The following is an 18,039-nucleotide window of genomic DNA, read 5'->3' as shown; positions in this document are numbered from 1 at the left end:
GGTGGTTAAGCGTTACATTTCGTAAATGTAACATTTAACACTTTAAACACGCGTGATTATTGACAGCTGTTTTACAGTGCTGCCAACATGGGAAACTCGAAATAAATCATTCTATATTATTACTATAAAAATGTTATGGTTTATACTAGCAATATATAATTATACTAGTTCTGAGTGAATACATAAGATTATTTTAGTTTTTATAAATTTATTCAACGCGAGAGGTACTGGAAAAAAAGTTTGAATATCGTCGACAGTGCTGCCATCTATCGGCGGACGCCTAACTCTTGAAATATGTCAGTCGCGAGCTGTGCTCGGAGTTAAAAGGTTGGATATATAAGCATTCGTCGGAAGATAACAAAAACGACATAAATTGTAAGTGTCTCTCCTTCTATATTCTACACTGTTTTATAAATGAGAGTAATGTTAAAATTGATTGAACGTTTTGATAAATGGACTTACTTACATATAACCTCAATTTCCGATAATATCGATCATTATGTGATACACACCTGTGTTACGATTATGAATATATTATAATATATATATTTTATTAATCTGAGTGAAAAATGTGCATTATCGATAAAATAATTTCATATTAATTTTTATAATATTATTATCATATAAATATTTTGTTATATGTTTACTATAACATTTTGCTGAAATTGCACCATTGCAAACTCGCTTCAAAAATATTGTACATCTTACAATATTGTTATTATTATATTATATATATACATCCTAGATAAGACTATCGAGCTTTAAGTAAAGAGAATATTCTATCATGCCAGTAAAAGGTCGTTGTGCGATTATCTATCTGCAGGTATAGAGTTACGATCCCTCGCTCGATTTCATATTAATGTATCTTTTATATAATATCGAATATGTTTTGCAGCTCCTAGACCATCGTCTCTTACCTGCTTATCTATTTTTGGTCTATGTTTGTATTGACAAAAATCCCCTTTTAATATAAATTTTATTTTTTATTTCATATACACAGGTTCGGTGATTATTGTACATGGCAATTGATTAAATAAAAAAAATAATTGATTGAAATAAGAAATTCAGAAATATTTATGCACTATTTTTAAAATAATTTTAATTATACCTCAATACTAAACATATATTCTAAAAATACATATGTACACGATGAAATGCCGGCCACACACGGGCGGATTTGCCCGTCGGACATCTGACGGATTTGTCCGGGCTTGGCCACAGACGCAAAATGTACGAGCTCGGATCTGTCTGACTGAGCTCGGTAGATATTATAGAAGAAAAGTTAAGTTTATATAGTTGTTGAAGTAAATTCTAAGTTTAAATGACATTTATTTATAATAATAATATATACATACGTATACACCTTGATCTCTTCATACATTTTCAATAATGATAATAAATTTAATTTTAGTATAATTAAAACTATATTTTTTATTATGTAATAATGTATGTAATATTTACATATCTAGAGTCTTTAAGTGCATCTTAAATTTATATTATTTTTTCTATTGTATAGTGATATAATAGAAATGAGTCATAAAATAATAAAACTTTGAAAAAATTTAGACGTTGGCGGCAACTTTGGCGCAAATTAATAAAGGCCCGGATCATAAATTTATTTAAGGGACAAATTTTAACAAAGATCTCTGCTTAGATCTGCTTTTCCGTGTCTGATCCGTTCGTTTTGAGCACGGACAACGGACAGACAATAGATGGACCTGTCCTAGAGTTTTAACCCCACACACTGGCGGATTTGTCCGTCGGACATCCATTTCGGACAAATCCGACGGGCAGATCCGCCCGTGTGTGGCCAGCTAATACTCATTCAATTGAAGACCAAAAGTATTTGTAAACATTAACAAATTGATACAAAATATAAAATACATTTTTTTTTTAATGTATTTAAAATTTACAAAATTTGTCAGCCTCTCATAAATGTCCTAATAATTTATACGCAATGAACGTGTATTGAAATTAAATAACTTTCCTTAAAAAATATTAAACCGTGTGAATGATGCTTCTTGTGAGCAATATTCGTATGAGTAATCGCCTTGTGAGCGATCCATTTGTGAGAAATAGTCCACGTGAGCAATCTTCCTAAAACCAATGATCGTGTAAAACATATATATATATACGAGCCCATAATTATTACAGTGGACTAAGTCATGTTTCTTTCTTTCGAGATATTTAAAGGTTTGCGTTTAAATTATTTTTTTCTATGAATGTGTTCAAAAATCTAAGGATATCTAACGTATATCTGTATCGTGTGGTTTAGAGTTAATAGTAGGAGCGTAAACCTAAACTTGCCATCTCTTTCTTAATTATGAATAATGATGAAAATTCACTACAAAAGCACATTCACTGTAATATTTATACATCGTTAAGTTTAGGTTAAAACAGCAAGTTCATAGACATTATAGAGCAGCATATTATAAGTCAAATTATATTTTCGCTAGTAGAAATACATATCTACTGGTGAAAATATTTTATGTGATATTGTATAGACACTTATAACGTTGCTGAAAATGATAGGAGTAAATAAAGAATACCATCAAAATACTGCATAGAGATAGACGATAATAATTGAGGGTCACGATTCTCATTAATAGGATAATTGTAGGTAGACGTTAATAATTGTATGTCACGATTCTCAATAATAGGATAATCGTAAAGAAAACTTTTTTGCGAGATTGCAATTATATAGTAGAAGATATCTGTATATGTACATGTACTATATATATAATCATATGGTTCATGATGTCAACCAACAGAGCGGTATGAGATCGTAATTTTGCACAAAACAACATTGAAACAGTCCTTTTGACTTTGTTTTTTGCAAAATCATTTGTATTCATTCAGAAAGGTCGAATACCAATTCTATTTTTATGAATTGAAATGCTTTGCCTGTCATCATTTCGATACGGTGACTATTTTATTTTTGTTGTTATTACTATGTTTTACATATATTTTTTTTTGTTTATGTATTTCGCATTTTGGTATTGTTAGAATTATTGAACATTGTTTATTCCGATGGTTCAAAAACCCACATGAATGACCAAAAATATTCTAAATGACAAATCAATCTGGCTAACGAACTTAGCTAAAAAAAATAACGAGCCTTCGCAAAAAAAAATAATCCAGGCCTCATGACAAAAATGGCTTTTATATATTTTTCAAAAATCCACGTCAGAAGCAATAAAAACGTGCCGTCACAGTGAGAATGCTCGTTTTCACTGCGACGGCGCCGACACGATTTTATTAATTCTGTATTGAGAATTTTTTTACCATCTTTAAAAATGTAATTATTTTATTTTGTGATTTTACTGTGATCGTTAAAAAAATATTGAAAGAGAAAAAACTTTTGAAGATCGTCTCTTTAAACCTTCTAGCGAAGATGAAGAAAATATCAACGATCACAGTGATTCTGAATAAGTTTTTTGGCCAGAAGTCCGCGTGTTGTGCGTTTTTTTGTGGATGTAACGGCGTCTCAATAATGGCTTGTGGATTTTCTTCACAAATGTGGCAATTTTGCTTGTCGACATAGCCATTCAACCAAAAATGAGCCTCATCGCTAAACAAAATTTTGTCGTGAAAATGAGGATCAAGAGTAATCTCGTTTTCGGCCCATTCACCGAATATACGACGCACACGATGGTCAAGCGGATTTAATTTTTGCACGAGCTGAATCTTATAAGCTCAAAAACCAAGGTCTTTCCGCAAAATCTTTCATAAAGTTGATGGACACAGCTCTAGTGGCGAATCCACTCATTCAGGTTCTCTTCGATACTACGTTACACAGCAGGAACAACTTATTCTGTGCGCATTGTACGACGTCTCTGCGGATACGTGTTATCAATTAAAGTATGCGTGGTGCGGAAACGATCTATTGTTATTCGATTACTTGCTCGAATGGACGTTTATGTCGACCGTAAAATAGACTCAAAGCACGGAAAGTTTCGCGAACTAAATTGTACAATTTTCAAGCTTTGTTCTGGCGTAAGTCTATTCATGGTAAAATGGCAAACCAAACTGAGCCCAAGTCAGCTGTCAAATTGTCTGTCGCTAGAAAGAGTGTTGCCAATTCAAAAAACATACCTTTAAAAACACTTTATATTCATAGAAGTATGTAAAGTATATAATATTTTATTTATAGGCAACAATTGTACTAATACAAATAATTAATCAATTCATGGTTGCACTTAGAGTTCCAATTTAACTATTGAATATATGATTTCTTGTTCAATAACAAGAGAATTGATCTATTGCGCAATTGCCAAGATTAATCGTAAACAGTTAGCCCTTGAAAATAAGTTTGTTAGTAATATATATTCCTTGAGTCATTTTCTTAATGACAATTTAAAGTATTTTTGTTCCTTAGTTTTACGTTTAATGTCAGGTAGACAATAATAAAAAAGTAGTTTTTTACGTCTTCTAATGAAAATATATAGGAGCGATTTCCAAAGAATAGAGAATTTTTTAAAAGTGTTAGAGATTTGAGATAAAAGTGTGAAAGATTCTTTCGGGTGTGATTTGCAAAATAGTTTAACGCCAAAAGAGTCATTTGAAATACAGTATATTGCACATTAATGTGTATTGTATACCGATATTATGTTTGTATTTGCATATTTATTTATACAGAGATAATTACTGGAAACATACAAGTATCGTTACATATCTTATTAATTGTCAATCACTCAGTTGTAAAGATCAAACAGGGCACATTTCCGTTACAAATTCACATAGTGATTCATTGTTTATTCTATATACATATACCAAGAAAATTATTATTGGTGCCATTTTCACAATATGCATATGTACATATGAATAGATATGCTTTTCATTTCAAATTATGAAAAGGAAAAATGATAAAGAAATTCCATACCGTCATCCAAGAGAGACAGCAGAGTAAACAACGATTAAATTTAGCTCAGTGACTGTTTTTGTAACTGTAAATAATAATGTAAATTACGATTAATAAATAGGTCACCACATTTTATTGAGAATGAAAAATAAAATGGTTCTCTACTTATTTAACTATTTGTTATATATTTAGCTCACGGATTATTTCCTCTGTAAAATTTAATAAAAGTTAAATAAAAACTGTAATGCGTTTATTGTAACTGTTTTCGATGACGTCCAGAAATATACGATCACACGAAGGTCACTCGTTTCTTGACATACTAAACGAAACGTTTAAATAAAATTGCACAAGGTAGATGGAAAACATACTTTACAAAAATAAAATTAAATCAGCGTTTCCTAATTTTATGCCTAGATAAAAGTTTTAAAATTTGCCAAAATTATAATTCGATATTTATGGGTAAATATTGGAATATTCTTTCTTGAATACGAGTTGTATTTATCTGTACGCTTAAGATTACAATCTAAATTATATTTTATTCAAATTTGTGAATGTTTTGTGGGGGATCTTATGGGACCACACAAAAGCCCTCGTTACAACTAGAAAAAATGGTTTACATAAATAGCACTCAAGGATACTCCGGTGCATTAAATGAATATTTCTTTTTTGCGATACGGACACGGGAAACAATATATCACCGTAAGGCTACAATATTCCCGTTGCACAATTCGACCTCGGAGTTGTCATTTTCTAAAGGCGCATACATATTTCGTTGTTCTAAGAAACGAGTGCAACAGCTGGATGATCGCTGCATGATTGTGATCCGTCAGCAAACTTTGCTCCCATGAATACTTAAGGCTGGTTTGAGGAGAGGGCCTGAGAGTCCTGAGAGGGACTCCGCAGCAGAGAATGATCAACATATACTGTCGCTGCCACACCAATTAAAACTCTAAGGATCTTCCACTGACATCATCCCTCCGCCAGCTTCTCTACCAGCACTCGGATATGTTATATAAACTAAATAAATTTATTACTAGTTTCCAACTGCGTCTTTCTGGTTGCGAAGTCACACCCCTCAGGGTTATAAACCCCGAAAGTTTAATATTTTACTTAAAATATTTTTAATTATATTGTATAAATAGTCAAGAAAAAATAGTTCTTAAAAAAAAATTTTTATGCGCGTAATTTTTTATTTGCCGAGCTTATTTTTTACGGCCAGAATTACACTTAATATTTTTTGACAAATATATATGTATGTATTTATATGCAAATATTTATGTGTATGTATTTGTGTATCAATCGCTCACAAATTGCGTAATAGTCTACCAGTATTTCTTAAGCTTCGCATATACTTATAATAAATTAATTTCAAGTAGACGTCGTATATACGGATTTTGAGAAGGCCTTCAACAAGGTTTGTAATGTGTTATAATTTAAAAAATTATCGACCTTGGTTGCTCGGATGATTTAACTCTATTATTCTCGGGTTATTTGAGCAATCGTAGACAGTTTGTAACCGATGGCGGCCGATTATCAAACAAATATTTCACCCCTTCGGGGGCTCCTCAAGGGTCCAGCCTGAGCCCTCTGCTCTTTATGTTATTTATTATTGACCTGAATACGGCAGTTCCAAATTCAAGTTTTCTTCTGTACGCAGATGATTTTAAATTATATAAATGCATTCGATCTGTTGCCCATTCCTTCTCTCTACAGAGTGACTTAGACTCTATGAAGATGGGCTTCCGTTAACCGTCTGCCCTTTATTGTCGGAGAATGATATATCAGTTTATTCCTACGATCTCGGTGGGAACATTTTCACTAGAGAAACTTCCACTAAAGATATCGGAATCACTTTTGAGAGCAAATGGAGGAATATATTTTTAACTCAGTATGAGAGTTTTAAATTAATCTCTCAATACGTAACACAATTCCTATCATAGAAGATTTTTCACTGAGTGAATTTTTATTGGTTATTGAGAGTGAAAATCTTAAAACTTCTCTTCGCGTCCAAATGTATGTACGTTAATATAATGACATACCCTTAAAGTTATTTTAATAAGTAAACAGTAAAAAATAGTCGCTAAACTATTAGTATATGTAAATAGGACGTAAAATTATGAGTAATTTATTATCTCTGTATCACTTATATATAATAGTTCAACATATGTAGTAGTAATAATCTAATAATTAATATTATCAGATCAATTATCTTAATCTTAATATATATAAATATATTTACATCAACGAAACATCTTTATTTTAGATAGTTTAAACTATGGACTTCGATGCCATCCTAGACGAGATAGGTGAACTCGGCAAGTTTCAACTTGTCAACTACGCTTTAATTTGCCTACCTGTCTTCTTTGGAGCAGCCAATAGCCTATCGTACGTCTTCACCGCTGGAATACCCGACTACAGGTACCTAGAGTCGAACAAATTTTATTTTTTAGCTGTTTGTTTCAGAACTTTACACTATACTAAACTCTTTCGATGTCAATGATTTTCTATGGATTTTACCCTTTTAATATAATGTAGTTTTATGCAGCATATCTAAAACGTACGACCACTCTTCAAACTAAGTTACATTGCTACCAATTTACAGAATATATTGTGTGTTTTGCTTTATTTATTGCATATGTATCTGTAATGTAATATTGACAAGGAAATAATTTACATCCACATATTAAAAACTACAGTAGTTACCTCTCACACACTGCTATAGTCAAATGTTGGATAAATACCAAAAGCTTTCAGATCTTAGTTAGATTTTCATAAACCCTACTCCAAATTATCATTGAAATCAGTCTATGAAAATTTGTACTTAATTATGGACACTATTTTTGTACATATGACAAAACTATCAAAATGTGACAGTATTCATATCTAAAATAATTATCCACATACATAAAAATAACACAATATGTATAATAATAAAACAGCCCACACAAAAGTAGAAATAATCCCAATGTGCTCTGATTTTCTAAATGCTCCGTTTATCTCTTAATATATATATAATCGCTGCAATCACAAATGCAATTGTGTATGCTTAAGATTAATCCAATCTTCACCTTGAATACACTGTACACTCATCATTGCGTAATGATTTCAAATTAAAACCTGTCATGTCAATATTATCATTAGCACAAATACTTAATTATGTATTCTGAATAATTTATTTATCTTCTTAATTGCGTTCGGACTGAAACTTTATGTGAGTTGATTGACATGTTTATAAAATATTATGAGATTTATGAACTCTGACGATGAAGGTTCATCATATCTGTAACTTATTTAATTTTTTATTATATTATAACATTACATTTAAATTACTTTATAATTATATCTTCCGCATAGTATAAACTTCAGAAGTTATTCCTTCCTTTTCTATAAGAGCAAAATTTCAATTACACAAAAGAAACCATGTATATTATGTTACCCATACAAACCCTTAGGCTGGTTTCACACGTGCCGGATGGATTCATCTGGCACTGGGTTAGGTTAGTACCTACCATTTCAGACGTGCCGGACGAATCCATCTGCTGCCCATACAACACCACCCCCACTACACAGCGCCGGCACGTGTGAAACCGGCCTTATTCTACTCACTTTTTACTAAAACAAAAACTCCTTTAGTTTTTACGACCTGAAACAAGATCTTAATTATTCGATTTCATATCATTTCAGATGTCAAATACCAGGATGCGATGATGATCCTCCAATATTCGACTCAAACTGGGTACAAAGCATAGTTCCACCGGATGAACAGTGGAAACCGCACGAGCCTTACAAACCTGCCAAGTGCAAAATGTACTCAAGGCGAAACAAGACATTGGAATGTCACAGAGACGACTTCACTGATGAAGTGATCAAATGCAGCTCTTGGGTTTATAGCGACGATGAAAGAACAATTGTCTCAGACGTAAGAGATCATGATGATTGTGTTCGCGTGCGTCGTTTAGACACTAACTATTACAATTGAGCAGCTTGCGGGATCATATTAATCTATGTTTGTATTTGTAAATTGATAACAGTCAATAATGATGGATCGTGGCCGATGTTAAATATAATGACACATTTCATTTAGTCAATTAGTTTTCTAGAGAGGCGTGATATCTTTTATTATGTGTCATCAAATGACTCCCTGAAGACATCCATGTATCTCATCTCCAGCAGTCTTATATTAACTTGAAAAAATCTAGCACCAAATTCACGTAATACCTCTCGTCTGATCACAATACTATATTTTCTTACATATTAACAAAAACATGTAGGAAAAACACTTTCTTAGCCCTTAAAAACGATTACAATCTAAATTGTGCTTCAAGTAATAATGAAACAATCTTCGGATTCATATTCCATATTACTATCAGCATTGCTCCCAAAATCTTTCAGCGAATCGTCATCATTTTAAAATGCTTTAGTCGTTGAACTGATTTTGTTATCTTGAGTAAATTAAAAAACATACATTTCAATTATTTATTTCCACCGTTGTTAATTTAAAATTTAAGTAAAAAGCAATATCTAGTAGATAAATATATTTCTAACCTAAATCACATGCGGCACGCGGAAACTGTTAAGATATACTGACGTAACATGTAAACGTTCAACACGAGCGCGATCGCGTTTCTGGCAATTTTGACATGTTCATCAATGCGTACTATTCCCAATATTTACAAAGTTCAATGATATTAGGATAATAATGTTTAGTCCACATGCGATAAACAGCAATATTTAATACTTAACGTTAAAATAATCTACTCTTTTAATGTTATAAACCTTTCGACCATGATTTCTAAACTATTCCATCTCGTTTTGTAGTCGATAAATAAACTTTTTTGTTTTACATAGTTCTGAAGAAAGTTATTTCTTACAGAAGACTTCCTAAAAAAATACAAATTCTTCTAATTTGAGATAGTGATGCTTTGTAATTATCAGACAGTATGGGTTTTTCACAGTTTTTATCTAGAAGACACTCGTTTTATTTGTAATCTATGTGGTTTCAAATCAAAATATTAACATTTGTAATTAAATAATAAAAAAATTAATAATAACTATAAAACTTAAAACCGGGTACCAAGTTGAAAAAACTGGTTTTCGAAGGTCGCAAATTTAGCCAAAAAACCCGGGTTTTGAAAACCGACAAGTTGTTAGTATAAGCCGGATAATTCATGTTGTGTATTCATGTTATAGCAGTGATTTAAGGCCTTGCTCGATTGAACTAGTTTATGTACAAACAAAAACATCTGCTGAAAACACTTGTATCAACAATAACACACAAAATAATATATTCTGAAACGATTTAATGCTAATTAACTAACGATTTAGCTTTTATATGTTTTTAATGGGATACCATTGTTTGCTCTATTTTCAGTGGGACATAACATGCTTCGAAAACCAATGGAAGTTGTCTCTAGTTGGAACCCTTCACTTTGCCGGCATCGTTTGCGGATCGGGACTTTTCGGATTTCTGGCCGACCGGTAAGTTCAACTTTACTTCAAAAAAAAAAACTTCATTGCAATGATCATAAATTGCTTTCTGTTTCGAATTTTTCAGTTTTGGCAGAAAACTAGTATTCATATTTTGCATTGTGTTCATGGCGGTGACGGGTGTCTTGCAAGGCCTGTCCACCGACTACATCATGTTTTCGACATTTGCATTCTTGAACGCTGTCGGCGCTTCAGGAGTGTATCCATTAGCATTCATCATTGGTTGGTCTTAGCAACAAGTCGAATAGTGGGTGCTCTTAAATGCTAAAGCTGTGATACAGATAACCAAACGAGTCTATTGTTATATATTCTTACAATCATCATGATCATTAAAATAAGAATTTCCATGTTGAACAGTGCCACAGGAATAGTGTCAGTTTCCAGGCGTACATTGGTGCATGTCTCAGTCTTTAACACTTAAGAGCATCTGTTTAAAAAAACAGTGCATGATTTAATTTTATTCAACTGTTTTTAGGAGTCGAAATGGTTGGAAGGAAGAAACGGGAGATGGGCGGCATAGTTCTAAACTACTTCTATGCTCTTGGTGAAGCAGCAGTCGGACTCATAGCTTGGTTATGTCCCGATTGGGTCACCATACAAATCCTAGTATCAGCGCCTGCTCTCATATTTATAGCATATTATTGGTAATGCAATTTTGCCGTTATCCTAGTTAATATAAAATCTGAACTCAACATTACCGTTCTTATTTCAGGATCATTCCTGAATCTGTACGGTGGTTGATGGCCAGGAAGAAAAACAAAAGGGCTTACAAAATTATCAGAAAAGCAGCTAAAGTGAACAAAGTCGTTCTGTCCGAAATGGTGACGATGACTTTTCAATCGGACAATGCTATCAAACAACCGATATCTGATTACGAATCAGACGATGAAGACACGCCAGAAAAAGCTAAAATATCAACCATGTTCCAAACTGCGATTAAGTCTAAGATCATGATTGGTCGATTTCTATTAATTTTTTATATATGGTGAGTTAATTTATTACGATGTGTAATACAACAATTTAGTACTTTTTTGCCACAAAGATAAAATAACTCGATGAAAAAAGTTCATGCAGCTTTTGGATTGCAGCCAATATTATCCACGAGTATCTCGACAAGACCGAAAAACTCTGCAACTGAAATGTGTAAAAAAGCTATTTTAGACTAGTTAATAATAATAAAGTTTTATTCCTGCAGGTTTAATTATACTTATCCAAAGGGATGTTATAGCGGGGGGAGCAGGGGGGAATTTGCCACCTTGAATTTGGCCAAAAAAATGCATGTCATTTAATGAAATATTAATAAAAAATACAAAAATAAATTCGCTTAGACAAAATAAGCATAAAATATTGCTATGAGTAAATTTTATGTGTGACTTTTGAGTGCACCGCAAATGATGAAAACAACTTATTATTAGGGACGTCATTGGGGGGGGGGGGGCTTCACTTACCCCCCCCCCCTTAAAATTTGACTAGAAAAATATTGTCATTTTATGAATTTTATTATTATAAAAATGACCATTGACTTGTCAGCTTTTTGCCCCCCCCCCCCGTCCCCACCTGGAAAAAAGTGGAATGACGACCCTGATTATAAACCAGAAATTCTCGAGTTATCCCTAAAAAAATAATTTAAAAATATGTCATTTCAGTGAAATCATATCGGAATACATTTTCACTGGTAGATATATATAAATATATTTTTACCAGTGAAATATAATTCATCTGGCAGTTGCACATTATATAATTTCAACTTTTCCATACGTAGTAATATATATATTTATCATTATTTATTTACATGCAATATATAAATGTCACAGTGAAGTTATATTTTCACTAGTAAAGTCCAAATACATTTTACGCAATAGATTTATATTTCTACTAGTGAAGATATAATTTAACTGATAGGCGCTAATATGCTGCTCTAAAATGTCTATGAAGCGCAATTTGACAGTTGCGAAACGTTCATTTGTTCTTCAAACCTAAACCTAACCTAATGAAAGTTCTAAAACTATATCTAAAATATTTCTCTTAGGTGAAAATAAGCAGAAGAAGTACAGATATACATCGCATCTCGCATATTGCTCCATAGTTAGTCTGCACTTTGATATTACACAGTTTTAAAAATATGATAGCTATCCTTACCGATATTACTACGGACTTCTGATATGAAAACACTGGTTAAAGTTTATTCAAAACGAATTTTGATCAATAGGAGGGCGAAAAAACAATTATCACTTCTCAGAAGTCAAAAATTTACGTCAAAAGCAATAAAATCGTGAAACAGTGGGAACGCTCGTTACCGAGCGTTACACGATTTTATTGCTTTTGACGTCGATTTTTGACTTCTGAGAAGGAATAATTCTTTTTTGCGCTCTCCTATTGGTCAAAATTTGGTTTATATGTTCCTCATTATATTTATAATATTATTATAAAAGTTGTAGTGTGAACGCCAGATTACTACACCAATTATGATTAATTTCAGGGCGACAAACGCATTTGTATTTTATGGACTATCATTGAATTCCACCAGTATGAGCGGAAATAAATATATAAACTTTTCGCTAGTGTGTCTGGTAAGATTTATTTTATGTGTATTTATGCATTAAGATAGCCCTGACGTTTATTTTTACAAGTACCGTCTTTTTCCGAAAATAAGACACTGTCTTACTTTCTTTTTTGGTCCAAAATACGCGCTAGGGCTTATTTTCGGGGGAGGGCAAAAATAAAAGTATATTTATATATTTTTATTTAATATTTATTTATTTTACACAGAATACAGAAATTTAAATTTATTTAATTACAGTCATGTCATCTTCTTCTGGAACATCGTCATAAATGATCAAATTCTGAATTCTGTTCTGATTTTCTTCCAAATTCATTTCCTGTTAAATCATTGGTCCGAATCTCTCATGTCTTGCAATATAGCTATCGTTAAATGAATACTTCTTGTCTAAGTAGCCTGTTCGTAGTGCATTGGAAACACAAACAATTTTGTCCCATGAATTTTTTACCCAATTCACAACTTCTTGTAAGCCTGGTTTTACAAAATTACCTCGATGATTTCTCACCATTCTGTTTTCAATATATTCATTGATTTCCATCCTCAAATGATCCTTGAATGGCTTGTTTATTGCAATGTCAAGTGTCTGGAGGTAAGCAGTCATTCCTGCCGGAATCATTATTTGATCAATCTTCCTCTTAGCAAGAAAGTTTTTCATGTCTTTAGCGCGGTGAGTACTGGCTGAATCCCAAACTAGTAAACCTCTATTTTGACCCCTCAACAGTGGTGGCAGCATATAATCAACCCACTTTCTTATAACTGCTTGGGTGCACCAGGCTTTTTCACTTTCAATGACATAAATTCCTGAAATGCGTTTAATCTGGTCTTTTTTACCTTTAGTGATTAAAAATGGCGATACTTTCTTGCCATCTAGACGAATCGCCAAAATACAGGTAACACGTGCACTATCGTAACCGGTAGAAGGAACGTAAATTGACGAGAAAGCCTTGTGGTGAACCGTCGTTTGAACTCCTTGGCCTAGGAATACCGCGGTCTCATCCATAGTAAGCATGTTGGAGAGTTGGTATTTCGAAAAATCGATGCCATCCACAAAAAGCTTAAGCGCAAGTGCACGTTTAACAACTTCATTGTCTTCCAGCTTGAACATTGTTGTTGATCTCCTTAGAGACAGTTCATGTCGTTGAAGGAAGTTGTCCATCCAGTGTGACGATGCTTTAAATTCTTCTGTGGATATATTAAATTCAATTGCTGTTTCAAGAGCAAACTTTTGAATATCAGCCCTGCGCACAACCAAAGCCATTGCTCTCTGTCGGCAATCCATTCCCAGATGCATTCTTCCAACTCAGAAAATAACGGCTGCCGACCTGATCCAACTCTGCGTTTTTTCTCATTTCCTTGGCGCACCAGTTGACACAGGTTATCGTAGTCTGCACGCCATTTGCGAACCATACAGAGATCCAGCATCTTCTCTTTACAGAAGGTTACAAGATTTACACCCCTGGACCTTTCTTCCACGATTCCCTTTTTGTACTCGACGGAATAGCTCTTTCGTTTTGTACTCATTTTAACTGAGGATAAAAATTATTCACTTTATAAAAAATAAAATTACGTATGAGGAAATAATCAGACTTACAAGACTGAAATGAACAAGTGTTATACCTGCACTGTCGCACAATGCATACTGCTGCCTTAGTTGTATTTTTAAGATAAATTCCTAGAATTAATTTTGACAGGTGCTGGTGCATTGCTTAAAATGAACTGTAGAGGTAAACAATGAATTTCTCGGAATATTTTGTTTCAAACATTTCTCTGAAATACGAGTAGGTATTAGGGCAGCTAAACATACTTAATAAATCAACAGCATTTTTTAACGATTTTTTTTTTCACATTATTTTAACTAGGGCTTATTTTCGGGGGAGGGCTTATATTCCAAAAACTCCTGAAAATCACGCTAGGGCTTATTTTCGGAGGATGTCTTATTTTCGGAAAAAGACGGTACCTGATTAATTTTCAACTCGAGGAGTCATTATATCAAGTGACGAGTCTTGAAAGATTTTTTTAAATAAGAGCTACCTTAATGTCAATATACACGTGTATTTTACTACTTTACATATGTTAGATAATGTGATATAGTCGCATCAAATTTAATTTTTTGTTAATAGATAGAAATTCCTGGCTACACATTGGCATGGATCAGTATGAACAAAATTGGACGAAGATGGTCATTGGCTGGTTCTCTATTCCTCTGCACAGTAAGCTGTATAGGCGCAGCTTTCGTACCTTACCGTAAACAATATATCTTTAAATTATCATTAACCGTATCGTATCGTATGATTTTGCCAATTTCAAGGATTTAATCTATTTCTCATAATCTTCAAATTTTTTAGATATTGTATGGGCTTCTACTACGCTGTTTTTACTGGGAAAGTTAGGTATTACTTCAGCATTCGGCATAGTTTACGTACACACTGCTGAATTACTCCCTACTGGTATCAGAAGTGGAGGTGTAGGCACTGCTTCTACGCTTGCCAGAATCGGAGCAATGGTAGCTCCTTTTGTGCCTTTGTTGGTTAGTATAAGCTTTACTAAGTAAGCTATACTTTTTAGCTTACTACTTTTCATTCATATGTACATTGTGATCATAGGCAAATATTTGTCCATTGTGTAGTAATATTGAATGGTTGAGTATATTTGTCCGGTGTGTAGCCTTATTGAATGATTGAGTATCAGTTTCAACATAATTCATATTAACTTGTATGTTTTAAACATGCGTTGTGCCATATTTTCTATATATCTTTTGTTTTTCAGAGTATCTATATGAAATCTCTACCGTTGTTGGTGTTCGGATTGACGTCTTTAGTAGGCACTATCTTCGCGTTGCTTTTGCCTGAGACTTTAGGAACTAAACTACCGGATACGGTAGAAGAAGCCGAAAGAATAGGCTCAAAGGCCCAAGATGTGTGATTTAGATTTTAAGTTGAAGCTTAAATAGTTAATTAGTGAAGTTGTTATATCATATAAATGTTAAGTATTTTTTTACTGTGGTAATTTAGTTGTAAAGGACCAAAACAATTGTTGAACTTATATTTTATAATTTTATTCATGTATTATGTTTTGATATGTACATATTAATATATATATATACATAAAGAATTCCGTCCAGCAAAGGCCGCAAACATTAAATAAATTTCTGTATAAAAAATTGTACAAAAAATGTTTTTTATTATGTCTCTTAATTTTTTTAAATGGAGGTACAATATTATTTTTTTTAATACGGCCATTTTTAAAAAAATAAACATTAAAAAAAATATTTTATTTTTATTTTTATTAATAAACATCTTTACTCTACTTTTTTCTTTAGGGTTTTTCTTAATGGAGCTACAAATTTTTTGATTAATCACCATTTAAAAACAATATGGCGAATCAGGATGACTAAAAATCTCAGCCGAGATATATACAAGATCTATTTTTAGGATAAGTTTAATGTTGATGTTATTAAAAATACGGCAGTTATGGTGTTCTGAAAATTCGTCATATTTCACATTAAAAAATATATTCTTTTTGACCTCTTCAAGATTTTTTAACGGAGCTATGACTATTTAAATATTCTGAATCAAGAAGACGTTATAGACGGGCATACGAACTTAACTAAATATGTACAAGGTCTATTTTTAGAACAAGTTTTATGTCAATATAATAATAAATGTGGCAGTTGTCCTGTCTTAAAAACCGTTAAATTTCCTTTATAAAATATTTTTTATTATTTTCTTTTTGAGACAACTACAGATGAGCTCTTGTGTATCTCAAATGAGGAATATCTTACGAAGGAATTAATCCTTCCATTCCGAAGTGTATTTACACTTCAAATGGATGTGAATGGTGTATGCGCTGATATACGCTATATCAGTGTATGCCATAGTTTCCAATTTTTACACACATACATTCGCGCGTTTTAAAACAGAGTCACAAAAAGAAAGTCGTATACGTCTCACGAAAATACGATTGTGTGTTGTTTTTGTTTCTACCTGCGCTGCAAGACTTCAGCTTATCGGCATTCTTTGGCGAATTTAGCAGAAGTCGATAACAATATTATACGTATGACATATTATTTTAAAAAAAATGCAATTAAAATCATTTCAAAAATTAATAAAATATTTTTTTATATATTGATACAAATTACATACATATAATACACATATAAATTTAGTTGATGATTTGTGGAGGACGTTTGTACAGCAAACTGTACAAAGTGGCCCTTATGTATATCTCCTTCTGGAAGGCGTCAGTGCTTGTCCTTGAACGCATATTCTGGAGATGATTGCTCGTATAGGAACCGTGGCGTAATTCTGAGTTCCAAAGATAAACTAAAATAGATTTAGTCAAAATCTTCACCAATTATCATTTGTTATAAAAAGTTTTTTAAAAAAACGCTCGGTAACGAGCGTGACGGCACGATGTTATTGCTTTTGACGTGGATTTTTGACTTCTGAGAAGAGATAATTGTTTTTCCACACTCCTATTGGTCAAAATTCGGTTTATTTCTTCCTCATTCAATTTGTAATTGTATTATAAAAGTAATATTATCATAAAAAGTTTTAATATAAACGCTTGTTTTTTCACCGCGATGGCACGATTTAATTGCTTTTGACCTGGACTAGAAATTCACTATATGGCAACACTGAGCAGGAAAGAAAACACGACTAATTATCAAGTAAATATAATGAGTAGATATTTTTAATGCCTAATTAAAATATTTCGCAGAAAATATGCCGCAATTTTTTATATTTATGTGTAGCATAGAAAGGGTTAACTTGTACATATTAATATTCATTCAAGAAATTATATTACGATATTAAAAATAATATAAAATGCCATTTTTGTTATGAGGCCCGGAATCATTATTTTTCCAGAACCTGGGCTCGCTCTCGGCGGCCCTGTTTGTATCAGTCATGATTTTCATTATTTATTTGCTTAGATTCAATATCTCGTTGTGCTCGTTGTGTCATTCTAAAGTAAATTAATATTTAGTTCCTTTTTAAAAACACGAGAGGTTCAAATGATCGAGGTTCTGCTGTACGGTGATCACGCTAAGAACCGGGCCGAGATTAATTGCCGATGCTCCGACGTGGAATTTGGCATGATTTTTTTCCCTACCAAACCAGTCACGGACAGC

At 32.6% G+C, this 18,039-nt stretch overlaps 1 protein-coding gene across 2 annotated transcripts; it reads left to right on the top strand.

Moving 5' to 3' along the window:
• The first annotated feature begins 299 nt into the window (after nucleotides 1-299).
• On the top strand, nucleotides 300-16,080 carry LOC148234052 (organic cation transporter protein). Of its 2 annotated transcripts, XM_088187881.1 has the most exons (11): nucleotides 300-375; nucleotides 7,125-7,279; nucleotides 8,546-8,780; nucleotides 10,233-10,339; nucleotides 10,416-10,570; nucleotides 10,824-10,992; nucleotides 11,061-11,333; nucleotides 12,828-12,918; nucleotides 15,029-15,152; nucleotides 15,254-15,435; nucleotides 15,675-16,080. In XM_088187881.1, exons 2-11 carry the CDS (start codon nucleotides 7,137-7,139, stop codon nucleotides 15,828-15,830), a joined length of 1,635 nt encoding a protein of 544 aa, XP_088044007.1. In that variant the 5' UTR covers nucleotides 300-375; nucleotides 7,125-7,136; the 3' UTR covers nucleotides 15,831-16,080. The 2 variants fall into 2 exon arrangements, with proteins under 2 accessions (XP_088044007.1, XP_088044008.1); XM_088187882.1 differs by lacking the exon at nucleotides 10,416-10,570.
• The last annotated feature ends 1,959 nt before the right edge of the window (nucleotides 16,081-18,039 follow it).

The sequence above is a fragment of the Plectrocnemia conspersa genome, unplaced genomic scaffold (assembly GCF_051122295.1).
Source record: "Plectrocnemia conspersa isolate PC_06_02 unplaced genomic scaffold, ASM5112229v1 ptg000006l, whole genome shotgun sequence".
NCBI classification, from domain to species: domain Eukaryota; kingdom Metazoa; phylum Arthropoda; class Insecta; order Trichoptera; family Polycentropodidae; genus Plectrocnemia; species Plectrocnemia conspersa.
This window is presented reverse-complemented; position numbering and strand designations above follow the sequence as displayed.

Bases quoted from the DNA above. Each gene is read 5' to 3' on its own strand.
- LOC148234052 (XM_088187881.1), top strand. From the start codon at position 7,137: ATGGACTTCGATGCCATCCTAGACGAGATAGGTGAACTCGGCAAGTTT. The intron at 7,280-8,545 runs GTACCTAGAGTC...ATATCATTTCAG, and splicing joins GCTGGAATACCCGACTACAG to ATGTCAAATACCAGGATGCG. The intron at 15,436-15,674 runs GTTAGTATAAGC...TTTGTTTTTCAG, and splicing joins CTCCTTTTGTGCCTTTGTTG to AGTATCTATATGAAATCTCT.